The sequence below is a fragment of the Camelina sativa genome, chromosome 16 (assembly GCF_000633955.1).
Source record: "Camelina sativa cultivar DH55 chromosome 16, Cs, whole genome shotgun sequence".
NCBI lineage: Eukaryota > Viridiplantae > Streptophyta > Magnoliopsida > Brassicales > Brassicaceae > Camelina > Camelina sativa.
Genome location: NC_025700.1, coordinates 7,923,502 through 7,940,800, shown reverse-complemented (window position 1 = coordinate 7,940,800; position 17,299 = coordinate 7,923,502). Strand labels below are relative to the sequence as shown.

The 17,299-nt window shown below is 35.1% G+C and overlaps 1 protein-coding gene and 2 pseudogenes across 1 annotated transcript; 1 reads left to right on the top strand and 2 right to left on the bottom strand.

Annotated features, from left to right (window-relative positions):
* LOC104750134 (putative cullin-like protein 2) lies at positions 1 to 1,620 on the bottom strand (the record flags this gene model as incomplete). Its single annotated transcript, XM_019237713.1, has 6 exons — positions 1,570 to 1,620; positions 885 to 1,024; positions 691 to 784; positions 430 to 615; positions 302 to 349; positions 1 to 216 (listed from the first exon to the last, which is right to left on the bottom strand). Coding segments are annotated over exons 2-6 (666 nt in total), but the record flags the coding sequence as incomplete, so codon positions are not given.
* LOC109129462 lies at positions 8,155 to 14,938 on the top strand (annotated as a pseudogene).
* Positions 16,513 to 16,967, bottom strand: LOC109129461 (annotated as a pseudogene).

The window sequence follows — 17,299 nt, the reverse complement described above, 5'->3', positions numbered from 1 at the left end:
TCGGCGACATGCCTTAAGCAAATAATCAGAGCTAGAACACTCCTTCATCCACATTGATGCTTTGCGAGAATAGTAAGATACAGTATCTTGAAGCATGAATCTTTCAAAATCCTCATCATATTTTTCCATAGTTCCCATCCCAATCTTCGCATAGACTTCTAATACGTTTTCCACTAGCTCCCTATCAATCTGTTCGCCCTTACGTTCTTTATGAATCTGGCAAATACAAATTTCGTTAGATATAAAAAATCAAGAATCAGGTTTGACCGGAGCTTTTTCATTACGTAGTACCAATACTTACAAGTGCTAGTACAACTTCTGTGGCCGTGGACTGCATCTCACGATAAATCTGAAGTACATAGTTGCATAAACCGTTAGTAATGTTTGAGGCAGTGAAAAAATAGAAGTATAGGGATATGCATGACAAACCAGGTCGCGAAAACACGTCAAGCCAACTTCACTCAGTGATGGAATGCGTCTCCGAGGAATAAAGTATTTGTCAAGATAACCAAAGACAATGGTTAACCTTTTGACCAAAATTTTATGGTTATTCCACCTCCTGACAAGTTCTCTTAGCATATCTTCACCATGCTTCTCCCTTAAGGATGGCAACACCTAAACCACATAAAACAAATATTAAATATTTGCTTAAGCTTATAAAAAATAAGAGGAATCTCTTTTGAGACTCACAGTTTGTATAGCATAATCTTCAATCACTTCGCTATACTTCTCATAAAGCTCTGCTGAGTAATCGGGTTTATGGATGCACATTTGGTAGGCAATTCTTTAAATCACATGAGAAATCACTGTGGTAAGTAATGGTTAACAATAACATATCATAAGATTCCAAACATTACATAAGAATAATAAGATGGCCTACGTACGTGTAAAAGTAGAATAATAATGGTTCAGACTCTCCTTCTATATTTTTTATCAGCTTGATAACATCTTTTTGTACGAAGGACCATCCTTCTTCAAATGTAAATTTTGTGTGTAGTGCCAACATACTAAAATTAATCAAGATCTGTAATAAAGTAAGAACAACGAAAAATATTTCTGAGGTTATTATCTGTACTTTCGCATTGGCATTCAAAACTAAAACTAATTAGAAAACCAAAAAAAAGAACTATAAAATGTTACGGAACGCAAGAAATAATCACCAAGAGAGAAAAGACATCGGATAAAATATAAAATTATATTATTTGTTTTTCAAATTTGCGGTAAGCACATAAAACATATTTTTAAGACAAGATTTATGATTTTAATCAAAATTTTGTACATTAGTTATAGTAAAAAATCACAAACTCCTAATAAAAAATGTCTAAATAACGAAACAATAATATTGATTTACATTTAACTCTAAAAATAATCGGTATACATCAAATTAAGCAGAAAGTAATAGGATTAGGAAGAAAATAATCGAATTAGATGGAGGCTAATCGGATGACTGACTTTTTTAAAAAATTGTTATTAATGGAAATAGAAATTATGTGTCTAGTAATTTTCCCGGATGTAATTAATTCTCTGCAGGTATTTTTAGAACATGCTAAGACCCAAGGTATCACGTACCTGAAGATTCGGAATAGTATGAATTCTATTTCACCTACTTTGATTAGCGATGCGAAATGAGAAGCTTACAAGTGAATGAGGAAATGCCTATTTATACAACATTGTTACATCTAAAAGAGCTAAGAGAATTTTCCCCCAATGGAAGCAATGGGTGCAATAATCATCCTGGGATTTTTAACATAAAAACACAATTAAATGCATTAACAAACAAAAGTAACATAAAATCTAATCCAATTTAGTTTCTACTTTATTATTTAATCTACTACTTTTAATACTTATGAATATGAAAATTAAATTATATATCATTAAAAAGTTATATACAGAATCATACATAGTAAAATTAAGTGAAATGAAATTATGAACTGAATTTAAATACATGTATTTAATCATTTATTCATATAGAGATGATTTATTTAAAAATTTGTCAAGGATATAGTATATTGTAAGAATAATTAGTAAATCCAATCAACCTTTATGATAGTTTTTCCCATTCAAAATAACTATATGAGTAAAATTCATAATTAAATCTAATAAAACTCAAATATAATAGAGAAATTGTTAGAAATACCCTTTTGTAGATATTTCTTTTCAAAAATACCTTTCAAAATATCTTCTTAACTATTCAATATTGATTAATTTTTCTAATAGAAGATCCTTTATTATAAGCTTAGCTATTGATAAAATTTAATTTTCTTTTTGGAGTTTGTATTTCTCGTTTTTTTTAAAGATTTTGAGAACCTGAAAGCTTTTTGAGGGCTCACGTAATAAGAACTTCATCTATGTTAGTGATAGGTTGAATGATAGGGTGAATGGTTGGTCCACAAAATATTTAACAAATGATGGAAAGGAAATTTTGATTAAATCAGTTGTTCTATCTCTTACAAGTTACAACCTATGTAATATCAGCAAGACATTTAAGCCATATCGGTTAGTATGGCATCATTCAAAGTCCGAGAAATATTAAGTGAAGTTGGGTTATGGGTTGGCGAGGGAGATGGTGGAAGAGGTTGAATGTGGCCCAACATGCACTGCTTTGAGCCCATACTTGGAATCGCCACGTTCTACCGAAAATTAAGCATTTCTTTTGATAAATTGAATCTTTCACTCTTCCAATGACGGATCGATTAGCTAATCGCAGTGTTCAGTGTGGTACCTGGTGTAAGAGATATGATTCAGCAAGTGAGACAATTAACCATGTTCATTTCGAGTGTTTATGCTCATGTAAAGTTTGAGAGATGTCTCCGATTCAGGTTTCACAAGAAGGTTTTCCTTACGAGTCAATGTTTATGAATTTTGATTGTACCTTGTTGAAACAACCCCACCCTTTTTTAAAAAAAATTATATAATTAAGAATTCGTACTATTTAATTAACCCAACAAAATACACATCAATAACATAACCAAAAATACACAGTCAAGACCCTAGATCATCTTCCTCCTCATCACCATGATTTCACGTCACATACCTACATACCACAAAATACAATTGAGATGCGTGAGTATTATCACAAATACTCAGTGAGGCAATCCTCCCATATAATGGGCTATACACACAAGAAATTGAGAATTTAATGACCATCACACAACAAAAACACAATCAAACCAGGAAACAAGTACCAGCCACCTGCTGAGAGGTTGGTGTCGATCGACACACTACTTGTGTCGATTGACACTGATAGAGGTTGCGTCGAACGACACACACTTTGTGTCGATCAACGCATGCTCGACATTTCGCAGAAACCCTAATTTACAACGACCGACACCCTCACATGACATCGATCAATGCTCGTAGGTTTTATCGTGCCATCCTCACACTTGCGTCGACCGACACACGCCTTCCATCTACCGACACACGCCTTGCATCGACCGACACATGCCTGCATCGATCGAGGCAACTGTCAAGCATCGTTCTTCTCTTGAGAGAGAAACGTGAGTTCAGAAAGAGGAAAAGAGGAAGAAGAAGATATAAACAACATCGTTTTAGTCAAAAGAAACTCTTTCTTTTATTTCTCAAAACGACGTCGTTTCATATGTGGCCTCCACATATGCATCCATTAACGGTCTATTAACACCGTTACGGCTTGTGTATGTTTTAACACAATTTTACAAGTTGGAGTAGTGAATTTGAATTTTATTCTACTAAATGTATGGAATTGCCTAATATTAAAACTGGGGTAGGAATTGAACATACCCCCTTAGTTGGGGTATGACATTACCGATTTTCCAATCTCCTCCTCCAAACATACCAAGTCCAAAAAAAATCCAAATAGGAGACTCAGAGAGCCACATGAACCACGAAAATAACCCAAAAAACAAAGGAATCAACCAAACAACACATAAACACGGAAAATCACGTAATATCAAGGTTTGATTTGCCATATTCATGCACTAACCTTTACAACAAGAAGATTCTACAAAAAATCGATTTTTAAATGACAACCCGTCCTGTGGACCCCAATAACCCCTCCCCCCGCTAGTTTGCCCCTATAGACCCCAAGCTTGTCCTGCAGGTCAATTGGCACTACAAGAAAACAGGCGTTTAGCGACTCCAATAATCGTAGCTAAACAGTCGCAAAAACCTACTTTGCGACTACTACGCGACTATTTCAGATGGTCGCTAATAAATGGTCGCAAAATTTAGGTGTCTCAAGATGGTCGCAAATTTACGACGGGATTATGACTACCGTTATATAGTCGCCAATAAGCAACTCTTTACAGACTCTTTATATTAGGAAGCTTCAGTCGTAAAGGTAGTTACAAGTCATTCGCAAGTTAGTGATTAAATTGTGTGACCATTTTCAGACTCCTTGCTGTCATCGCAAAATAGTCCTCGTTTATTAGTAACCATTTTGCCACTAATCTGATAATTTCATAGAAATAAATTTGGTCGCAATTTGGTGACATTTTAGCATATAATAAACCTGTTTTATCTATAAAATTTGGAATTAATCACAATAAATTAAAATTAAAAACCAAATTACCACAAAAGATATCATAATAATTCATTAAACATAAAGACTAGCTTAATCATTGTATTAACCAAAAAGATCATCCTAAAGCAAAAACAAGTAAAAAAGTCTCAAACAAGCAATTCATGTTTTTTTAGAAAAGACAATGTTTAGAGTTGGAGTAAGTGGAGAAAGGGAATGTGGTGGCTGGTGTTGTGTCTAACTCGGTTGCTGCTGAGTACCTGACATGGTGGCTGGTGGTATGATGTCTTCTGGTGTGGAGTCTTCAGGTGCGGTTCCTGGTACAGTTGGTCGCAAGGAAGCCATAAAAGTTGCAAATCCTGGATCTTTATCTTTCATGTAGCTGACAAGGTTATCGGTCTTCATTTGAGATTCTTGATGCTCCTTATCACATCGAGCATTCTCAACATCTAGATGAGCTATCTTGCGGCGAATTTGTTCTTGAAGCTTGAGAAGTGTTGGTGTTGATGGAGAAGATTCTGTATAGCTTTCTTTCCTTTTCCCTTTCCTAAGCGTCTCAACAAGAGATCCAAGGCCAAAAAAGTTTTCCTTATCATCTGTTTGAGTACACTAAAACAAAGAAAAACATCAAGGCTAGAAACAAGTCTTAAGAAATCAAAATGCTCAGCAAATAAAGAAACCATGCGGATTAAGAAAACTAAAATATGGATTAAGAAAGGAAAATACTCATTCTTTTCATCAAAATAAAGAAAATTACCATTAAGAATAATCATACACACTCAACAAAATAAAGAAACTAAAGAGTTACCTTAAGAAAGATTTCATTATTTTCATCAATGTTGAGAGTACGATGAGTTGAACGTTCAGAAGAATTCCCTGAATTTTCTGGACCATCATCCTCCACTTCACACAGTCTCTCCTCTAATATTTTCTCATAAGTCTCAGCTACTTGTTTAGCTTTTTGATCAACAAACGATCCGTCAGCTCGAGTATGTGTCTTCATGAACACTTCACCAAATGATACCGGATGGCCCAATTCTTCTTCCTACAAAGAAATTGTGAAATAGTAAAATCATGGAAACAATGTGTTTAGGGTGTTAAAATCATGGAAGCAAGATGTTTAGGGTGTTAAAATCATGGAAGCAATGTTAAATTACCATTTCTTGATGAATTTGCACATATGATTTCTGACCGGCAAGGTGTTTGTGGACTCGAAGACCACCACGATCGGAAATTCTGCACTGCGAGGCATTTGAGCTCCTCTCCATTACATCAGGTTCGTTCCAATGATCACACATCTCAGCCCACAGTTCTGCACTGGTAATCCAAACAGGTTGTTTACCACTACTTTTAGCTTGACTAACAATGTCTTTCAATCGTTTCTTGGCTATCTTTAAGAACCCCTCTCTAACAAGCTCAGTACTCCCAGTATCCCAATAGAGCTTCCGCTACATATTACAATTGAGTTAAGTTAGTGATGATACTAAGTCAGTTATAAGAGATAATAAAACTTTGCAAGCTATAAGACATTATTGCAAATGTCCTGAAATATCTCTCTTGAATGGGTTTAGGAGTAACCTTCCAGCTGTAGTAAGGACCATGGAATTTCCTTCTAAATATTCCAGCAATCACCCGAGAAATTTTTCCTTTGTGTCTGTTAAACCTGTCACAAAACAAACACATTCAGTCTTAACCACAATCAGTCTTAACCAATACAAATTAACACAATCAGTCCTAACCACAATCAGTCTTAACCAATACAAATTAACACAATCAGTCTTAACCAAACAATCAAACACAACCTCTAACTTAATCAACACAACAATCAATCTCAACCTACCACTAAGAGCAAAACAAACAATCTCAAACTCAATCTCAAAAGAAAACAAACAATCTCAATCAGTCTTAACCAAACAATCAAACACAACCTCTAACTTAATAAACAAAACAATCAATCTCAACCTACCACTAAGCGCAAAGAGAACAATCTCAATCTCAATCTCAAAACAAAACAAACAATCTCAATCTCAATCAAACACAACCTCTAACTAAATCAAACAAAGCAGTCTTTCACTGAACTTAATCAAACAAAAACAGAGTCTCAACCTAACACTAAGAGCAAAGAGAAATTACCATAGAGTCTCAACGCCGGGGATGGGATCGACAGACAGAACTGGGAGATGTTGTCAGCCTGGAAGAGCTAGCATAACATCTAACAAAGCTTGGTAGCTTCTTCAGCTGGATTAGGATTAGGGTTTTCTTCTTCGGGAAGATTGGGATTAGGGTTTTCTTCTTCGTAATCCTCTTCCATGTTTGGGTCTCGTTGTTCTTGTATGTGTGAAGTAAAAAGAAGCGGTGGTTGAGGAGCAAGAAGCGGTGGTTGAGAACCAACCCGCGGTGATTGAGAAGCAACCCGCAGTGATGGAGAAGCAACCTGCGGTGGTGGAGCAGGAGGCGATTGTTGTGTCCTCGGCGGAAACTGGGACGGCATAGTTCTATTTGAATTAGTCACAGAATGAGAGGTTGATGGATTGGATGAGTGAGACGACGTTCCGACACCACTTCGACCTCCGCGTGAAGTCGCACCATTGGAGGCCCGATTAACTTCGGCAGAACTGGGTTCCCTTGTACTCGCACCATTGTAAACCCTATCGCCTCCAGCGGATCTGCCTCCGCGACCCCTAACACCTCCAGCGGATTTGCTCCGCGACCTCTACCAGCCATTAGAGAGACTTGAGAAAGAGGAGAGATTTGATCGATTTCAGAGGACAAGAGGAGATATTCGAGAGGAGAAAGAAGAGAGATTTGAGAGGTTTTCGACACTTAGTCAAAAAATAGAAAGAGATAAAAACAAAGAGGAGTCGCAAAGTAGTCGCAAAAGAGACACATACTAAAAACAAAGGGGGAATATTACACGCCTAAACCTTGGCAAAAAATAATAAAATAGACAACTATCTAATAGAGTTGCACAGTGGTCGCAAAATAAGTTGCACAGTAATCGCAAAGTTAATAGCAAGTTAGTCGCAAATTGCTCGAGTCGCAAAATTAGTAACAAGGCAGTCGCAAATTGTTACCGTATTGTGACTCTCCGACTTTAGTCACCATACAAATTTTTGGAATGTATCATTTTTGACCATTTCTATTGATATCAATCAACAATATGGACTCATGATTGTCTTATAGAGTATATGAAATAGATTATGACCTTTAAATATTGTTTTCATATCTTTGTTTTGCAATTTTCATAAAATTACATACCTTTTTATGAAATAACATGTAACTCTTTACAATGATTTACATGTGTCTAAATAATGAAATGGAAAGCTTTGACAAAGTTTATATGACTGATATTGATCAATTCAAATTGGAAATGTGGATAGAAACATGTTAACATTTCTCTAATGTGAAATTTCAAATTCAAATAATCGAGAGTTGCTAGGGAGTCGCAAAACATTATCTAATTCAGGTGTTAGACGCTAAACAGTCACAAAATAAGTTGCAAATAAGTCGCACATGTGGTAGCACGTTCGTCGCAAAAAATAGGAGTTAGCAAGTTATCGATAAATAAACTTGTGACTCTCTGTTTTTTTATAAAATAATGTCACTGAACAGTCTCAAATTGCGATTGTTTTGTGACTATATGTTTTCCGTCGTAAATGTGCGCCGATTTTGCTTCTTCTGTAACTTTGGTCGGTAAACAGTCGTAAATGAATCGCTAAGTGGTCGCTCTTTTTTGCGACTGAATAAAGAGTCACAAGTGGTAGTCACTAAACGCAGGTTTTCTTGTAGTGTGGTGACAGTTTGTCTTGTGGGAAGGTTGTTAAAGGGTGGATACCAGGGTTCGAGGGACGCTTGGTGCACCAATAACCTACTAGTGGATTTGGATATCCACAGTGAGGGGTTATGATCGATGCCCTGCAGAGCCAGCTTGGGGTCCGTTGGGGAGGCTAGCGGTGGGCTGGTGGGGTCCGTGGGACGGGTTGTCACACTATATGTCTAATCCGATTATTTTTTGTCCAATCTGATTATTTTCTGCTTAATTTTGTGTCTACTGATAAATTTTAGAGCCATATGTAAATCAGTTTTTTTTGTTATTTAAATATTTGGGTTGGGAGTTTGTGGTGTTTTACAACAACAAATGTACAAACTTTTAATGAGAACCATAAAATTTTGGCTTAAAAATACGTTTTTATGTGTTTGCCGGAATTTTGAAAACAATACTATAGTATTTATGAAGTTTTTTTTTTATTAACATGTATAAAACTATACATATATCTAAATACCTAATACAATATATTTTTATATTATTATTAATTTAATAAAATAGTCTTAAAATTAGTCCCCAACTAGTTTTTGTTTTATCTCGAATTTTTTCGTTAGGCGCAAGGTCCACCTCCTAAGCCTAATAATTTTTGAAACAAGCTCTTAGTTAAGAAGATATTTTGAATAAGGTTCTACATTGATGAATTTCAAAGATTGTATCATGCTCTCGGATCGTTTTCTTTCAAATTTGTGGTTCTTTCTCTCTTGGTGATTATTTCTTGCGTTATCACAATGGATGCCTAACATTTTGTAGTTGTTCTTTTGATTTTCTAATTAGTTTTAAATGCCGATGCGTAAGTATTGATAATAACCTCTAATTAGTTGTGCTTTAGTATACAGTTTAAATTATTTTAGAAGAAGGATGAGATTACATTTGAGGAAGGATGGTCCTACATACAAAAAGGTCTTACGAAGCTGATTAGAAATCTTGAAGGAGAGTATGAACCACCATTTGAAACTCAGAAACTTATTGACATTTACACGTACGTAGATCATCTTATTATTCTTTTGTAATGTTTGGAATCTTATGATATGTTATTGTTAACCATTGCGTACGGTTACTTAACAAAGTGATTTCTTATGTAATTTAAAGAATTGCCTACAATATGTGCAACCATAAACCTGATTACTCAGCAGAGGCACAGCTATATGATAAGTACGGCGAAGTGATTGAAGATTATGCTAAACAAACAGTGAGTATAATCTTCTAAGTTATTATAAACTTAAGCAATGAATTAGTAGTTTTGTTTTATGTGTGGTATTGTCGTGCCTAGCATGTAATAAAAAGGGCAATAGCCCTAGACACTACAAGAAAACAAGGAATCAGTCAGTCACTGTGAGAATAGTCGCTTAATAGTCGTTAAATGAAGATATGCGACTATTTAACGACTAATGACTGTTGTAGCTAATACTTTGTCGCTAAACCAGATAGTTGGTAAATAGTCGTTATTTAGCGACTATTTTGTGATTAATACACGTTGTCGTGCCGTTGTCGGCTTATAGTCGTTAAATAGTTACTAAAGTTGGTGACCCATTAACGACTATTTTGTGACTATGTAAGCAATATTCGTTTAATAGTCGGATAATTTAACGACTAATAACCTACTATTTTATGATTGAATGTCGTGTATAAAACTTGCTAGATGTTAGTCAGACATTAGTCGTTTATTATCTGCGACTATGTTCCGTCTATTTTACGACTGTTTTACGACTAATTAGCGACTAAATAGTTTTGTAAAATAACATATTGTATTTGTTTTTTCGTTTTCCTATCCTCATTTTAATTGAATTACAAACCAATATATAGAAAACCTAAAACTATAATACACACAATTAGAAAATCAAGTGAAACTGACATTATAAACAAGTCCACCATCGAATTGAAACAAGAGTTTAAACAAATCCACCATCGAACTAAAAAACCACAATATACATAAGTCCAAAATAGAATTCAAACCAAAAACAAAGAAAGATTGTTGATCATGGAGCTGTTGATGGAAGATTGCTTAAGAGAGGATCCTCCTCAGATGTTTCAGCTGTTTCAGAGACCATAAAATCCAGGAAGGCTGGATTAATCTCCCTTCCCAATTCCTCTTCCTGCAGTGTTACAAATTAAAGATTGGTTATGATAGTGTTTTAAGTTAGAAATGAGATAAATGTATTACAGAAATTAGAAATGACTTAGTACCAGATCGTCTTGGATTTCTCTATATGACTTAGGGCCTGCTAAGTGGATGTGAGGACCGAGACCATTACGGTCAGACATACGACACTTGGAGTAGGTGACACTCCTTTGCTGTTGTTCTTCAGTATCCCAGTTTTCAACCATCTCTTTCCAGAGATCATCGCCAATCCATGTCGGTTGAACTCGACTAGTCCTTACATCACTAACCATTCCCTTCATCCGCCGGTTATAGATGGTGTTGAAATGTTGTTGAACAGTTCCTGTTATCAAAGGATCCCAGGTGTGAGTTTTCTACAAAACAAAGAGAGAATTATGTTAGTTTTCATCCATGAAAAACAGAAAACATGTAGCAAACAAGTAAGGAGTTCTGTCAAAGACTGCATTGTGTCATCGTGGATTTGAGGTTGAGGCTCGTAGTTGTTGCCTTGAGAAGACGGTTGATTATGACCATGAGACTGAGGTGGAGACCGCGGATGATCCTCCGGTTGATCCTGTGGATTGTTCTGAACTTCAGGTGTCGAAAAATGTGGCTGGGGAAGTCGATTGACAAAGTTTTGGAAAAGCGTCTGTGGCGGTGGGAAGTTCCGGAAATGGGGTGTTGTCTGTTGGGGGTTAACACGTTGTTGCTCTTGGGGTGTGTGCGGCGGAGGAATTGGAGCCGCCAGCGTAAAATTGTATTGCGGAGGAAGAGGATTGGTTCTTCTTACGGCTGCGGATGGGTTAGAGGGTCCAGCTCTCTGAGAAAGGTTGGGTGCAACCTTTCTCTTTTTCAACTTCTTAACCGCAGGATTAGAAGACATCGAATGATTATGAGAAAGAAGATGGGTTAGAAATAAGATCTAGGGTTAAGAAGATCGAAGAAGGAGATGGGTTAGAGGGCGTTTAGGTTAAGGTTAAGATCGAGATCGAAGAAAGAAGATGGGTTAGAAATAAGATTTAGGTTTAGAAGGAGGAAGAAATCGAAGACGTGTGAAGGAGGAAGAAATCAGAGAAAGAAGAAATCGGAGATGGAGATGGAGTCGGCGTTTAGGTTTAGAATGAAAGAAGAAAGAAGTAGGTTTAGAATCGGAGTCGGGTAATAAAGAATTTGGGCTTTTATGGGTTTTAGGCTTTTTGGCCTAATAATATTTTCGGTTTTACAGGATATAATTTAAACATATTGGTACAAATCTCAAAAGAGAAAGTAGCTGAGATGGTTAATGTACTCTGAATAGAGTCTTCAGACTCAGGTTCAAGTAACCTTAATGGTAATATTTTTTTTTTCTTCTACTAAAATAAGATTTTGTAAACAGGTCTAATCAAATATATTGAAAACAGCTAATAATTTAATGTAGTTTGTAAATGCACATTACATATAAATTAAAGTACATAATTTTCTATTACATATATAGCTTAAAGCACCAATATGAAAATTAGATACTTTAAAATGTGTAATAATATCCAAAACCTTATATAAAAATTTACCCTTTATATTGCACTAAATAATATAAATGAGTTTTAGTGATCATATTGGAAGAAAAAAAATTATGTTTTATTGGGCATTATAAAAAAACAATATGTTATGGGTTTTCCAAAAACTCATATGATCTTCACATGTCTCAAATCTTTCTAAAACAAAAATAGAAATATAAAAAAAAATTAAAATTCTAAGTTAGTAACTCATATGATCAACAAGTATTTACGACTATATTCAGAGACTACATCAATTAGTCGCTAAAATAGCGACTATTTGGGGACAATATTTTCAACTTCTTAGTTTCGTCACTATTTAGCCGCTATTTACCGACAAATTTAAAGACTATATCATTTTGTCGCAATTTAACGACTACTAAACGACTAATTTCGTTTTGTCACTAAGCGGTCGCTATGTAGTAGCTATATAGTGGCTCATTTTGGTGACAACTGGTTTAGTCGCCAAACGTAGTCGGAAATATCAAGTTTTCTTGTAGTGAGACCACCAAAAAAATATTATACATAGNTGCCTGTTGCGAAAGAATGTGATACGGAACTCACTCGGTCAGTGTCGTGCCTAGCATGTAATAAAAAGGGCAATAGCCCTAGGCCACATTTTTTGTATAAATTATTTGTATTTTTCTTTTAAACCATTATAAATACATTAAAATTATAATTTTCTTGAATATCATTCCTATAAATGTTTTAAAATGTTTGAAAATTATATTTATTAAAGAAATGTAATAAAATTTCCAATGATAATTCTAAATATAAAATAATACACATACTTAAATAAAATAAAATAAACTAATACTAAATTTTTTTTTATATATATATAAAAATCTGCCCTAGACCTCCATAAGTCTAGGCACAGCACTGTTTAGGTGTTGCCATCCTTTACGGAGAAGCATGGTGAAAATATGCTAAGAGAACTTGTTAGGAGGTGGAAGAACCATAAAATTTGGTCAAAAGGTTAACCTTGGCCTTCCGTCCCACTTTATTTCTCGGAGAGGTATTCCATCACTGAGTAAAGTTGGTTTGTCATGCATGTTCCTATAACTTCTATTTTTCCAGTCCCTCGAAAGTATTTTGTAATGGTCTCTACTTCAGTTTTATCGTGAGATGAAGTCCACGACCACAAAATTTGTACTAGCACTTGTAAGTATTAATATTATGTAATGAAAAAGCTCCGGTCAAATAAAACATAAAGAAAATGGCGATTTGCTATCGATGGCGACGGTAATGGCGATTAGAGATTTAGGATTTGAGACGCACTGTCTCAGTGTGTGTGAGGGACGGAGGGATTGCCCTTCGTGTACTCATACTGAGATTGGGGATTGGGGATGGATCGGAAATCTGTCTTTGATCTTGGTGTGGTTCCCTTTCGCTTCACGTGATTCTATTTCCCGATTAGGAAGTTTGATTCGGTCGGATCTTTGTTGGCTGTTTCTAATTGATTCAATGGGAGTTATTATTGGGATCAACAGGATTTGGGTATCATTTGTGTGGAGGTTGGCTGTGTTGCCATCGTGTCGAGATCTCCATATCTCTACGATTGAGGCTTCGATCGAGTATATCAAGGGGAGGATTTGGTGGTATGGTATTTATTGTTGGTGTTCCCGTTTCTTTTTATGGTTCTTTGACTGCAAATCTTTCCATATTCTGCAGTAGTGTTTATGGGATTTCGTTTGGTTGTTTTTGGAAATTTGGGTCTGGCATATATCGAGTATCTCCGATTGATTGGTGGTTTATTCAAGGGGTATATATCCGTTGGCATGGATTGTTTCTACTCACATATTCTCGATCTCACACTTACATATCATTTGGCGAGTTGTTTGCCATCCAGAGTGGTGTGAAGTTTGGTCTTGCGTGCTCTTCTCGCTGGTCTGCTTTTTGACTGCTTTGTTGGAGGTTCACCATGGCTCAATTGCCCCTTAACAAAGGCAAAGCATCGTTGGTTCGCACTGAAATAGTGAAAATTGCTAACTCTGTTCTCACGCAGAGGATCCAACAGTTCTCACTGATCTTGGTGGGCATTTGATGAATCCATGTGTTCAAAGAATGGAGTCTTTGGTGGCTAACTTGCATAAGATATGGAAGCTAGAGGACAAAGTGGTGGGAGCTGATATGGGGCAAGGTCTCTTCCAGTTTAATTTTGATGCAGAGAGTATATGCAGTCGGTCTGGCTGAACTGTCCATACCACTTTGATGGATGGATGGTTTCCTTGGTGACGTGGGAACGTTCAATTTGGAAGGATAGAAATAAAAAAGTGTTTCAGGGAATAGAAGCAGAGCCAACTGATATTTTAGGTCAGGCGGTTAATGATAAATTACTCTGGGAGGAGGCCAAATCTTTCTCTGAGAGATATCTGGAATCTTCGCCAATGCTGGAGGACATGGCTCCTCTACCTCGTTGTCAGGTAGATGGATTCTGGAAAGGCTTGGATCCTTTTGAGGGTTTGGGTTGGTGGTATTGTATTACTGAGGAAACGACACTACTCCTGGGAGCACGGAGTCATAGACACAACCCTACCTCTTTGTACGCGGAGTTACAAGCTTTGATTTGGGCTATGGATTCCTTTCTAGCGGCTGGAATCAATTGTCAAGCTTTCGAGACGGATTGTGCAGAGTTAGTCGCGATGGTGCAGACGCCTGATGATTGGCCCGCGTTCTCGAATCTGCCGATGATTTCTCTTCGCTCAGACTTTCCTTCCCTTCCTCGTGATCTTTAATTTCTGAAATTTCTATTGTAAACTCTAATTCTCTTGTTTGGGCAACCAATTTTGGAATTCTTTTTTAATTTAATTTAATGTTTGGTCGAAAAAAAAAAAGCTCTCGTCAAACATGATTCTTGATTTTTATATCTAATGAAATTGGTATTTGCCAGATTCATAAAGAACTGTGAGGGCGAACAGATTGATAGGTAATTAGTGGAAAACGTATTAGAAGTGTACGGAGGGAATAGGATGGGAATTCTATAGAAAGATATGTATAAAGAAACTTCTACAGTAGAACCTCTATAAATTAATACTGTTTAAAATAATAATCGCTAGAAATTAATATATTTTTTGGTCCCAAGTTCGATTAGTGTAATTTTGGACACAATTCCATAAAATAATAAGAGAATAATTTTTTTTTAAATCCTTTATAAAGATATGGTCTCATCAATAATATAAATTAATAATTATATAAAATTATCAAAATATATGTATTTACACACTAATTTTTGTTAGAGTTCATTTCTAATATATTTACTATACAAAAACTTTGAGTATTCTCTTTAAAATAAAATAATCATTATTTTTACTTTATAAAAAAGATTAGTTTAATAATTCAATCTTATTTTTTTTTAACAGTTTTCTTTTGAAAAAAATTTACGAAATTAAGAAAGTCTCTCTATGAATAATTATAAATTTATTGATAAATTAAAATCTCTGTAAATTAATAAATTTTCATGGTCCCAGCTTTATTATTTTATAGAGGTTTTACTGTATTAGAAAATTAATCAATATTGAATAGTTAAGAATATATTTTGAAATGTATATTTTAATAAAAGATATCTACAAAAGGATATTTCTAACAATTTCTCTATGGTTTAGTTTTATTAGATTTAATCATGAATTTTATGCATATAGTTATTTTGAATGGGAAAAAAGCATAAAGGTTAATTGGATTTACTAATTATTCTTACAATATACTATATCCTTGACACATTTTTAAATAAATCATTTCTATATAAATAAATGATTAAATACATGTATTTAAAATTCATTTCACTTAATTTAACTATGTATGATTCTGTATATAATTTTTTAATGATATATAATTTAAATTTCATATTCATAAGTATTTAAAGTAGTAGATTAAATCATAAAGTGGAAACTAAATTGGATTAGATTTTATGTTACTTTTGTTTGTTAATGCATTTAATTGTGTTTTCATGTAAGAAAATCCCATTGGGGGAAAATTCTCGTAGCTCTTTTAGATGTAACAACGTTGTATAAATAGGCGTTTCCTCATTCGCTTGTAAGCTTCTCATTTCGCATCGCTAATCGAAGTAGGTGAAATAGAATTCACACTATTCAGAATCTTCAGGTACGTGATACCTTGGGTCTTAGCATGTTCTAAAAATACCTGCAGATAACCAATTACATCCGGCAAAATTATTAGGCACGTCATTTCTATCTCGAATAATAATAAATCCTTTTAAAAAATCAGTCATTTGCTTACCATCCGTCTAATCCGATGTTCTCGCTAGATGCTAAAAATCAGTCATTTGCTTACCATCCGGAGACTATTTTTTTTTTAATATTTGATGTTCTCGCTAGATGCTAAACCCAACCTTAACTCTCGTAAGTAGGCCCAGAACCGTGCCTAGCATTATACGGACCGGAAGCGGTCTTTAGAAGAAAGGCCTAAATTTTTTTTATTCAAATGATAACCAACATAATCTGGAAAAAAAACAAGCGTAGAACCCAAATCTTAATTCTAAAACATAACTTTTCTTCCCTTCTATGCTACAAAATCGTTAACCAAACTCTCGAAGTCAACACTCTTAACCAGCTCCCTTTCGATAGACAAAATAACCAAGTCGCTTAGTCTTTCTTGTGACATACTCGAACAAAGATAAGATTTTATCAACTTCAGCTTTGAAAAGCTTCTCTCAGCAGATGCAACTGAAACTGGAATCGTGATCAATATTCGATAAGTGATCCATGCATTAGGATAACAATCTTCAACCTGTTTCAAGAAGTCTAACACTTGAATTGGCCTCTTAGTTCCTGCTGGTAAAGCTTCTCTTATAATCTTTAGTTCACAGAACAAATCATTACCAACAATATCCAAAAGTTTCCCATGAGTTAGAGACTTCTCAAGATTAGTACAAGATGCCATCAAACTTTCATCGCTCGCTGACTGCAATTTCTTCAAATCAAATAAAAAGCCAAATATTTGTTCATACCTCTCAAATTGTTCAAATCTTTTCTTAAGCGAGCATAAAGCTTGGTCCATAATATGGATGAAGTAATCAACTGTGAAGCTCTCCTCTGGTGATAAAACCACACTTACTGCAACTCTCTCTGATTCTTCACCATAATTTCTTTTTCTTATAATGACTCGCTTTGCTTTTTCGGGAAATACTGCCTCAATCTCCATCAAACCTGCAATTTCTTTAGCTTCCAACTTTGCTTTCTCAAAACCTGAGTCTCTGTACTTTTGAAAATAAGAAACCATCCCTTTCAACTGAGAGATAGCAACATCTATGTTCATATCCACGGATTGCAAACTCTTACTAACAATGTTCACAGCAGAAAGAAGATTATACCAAATAACCATGGAAACCA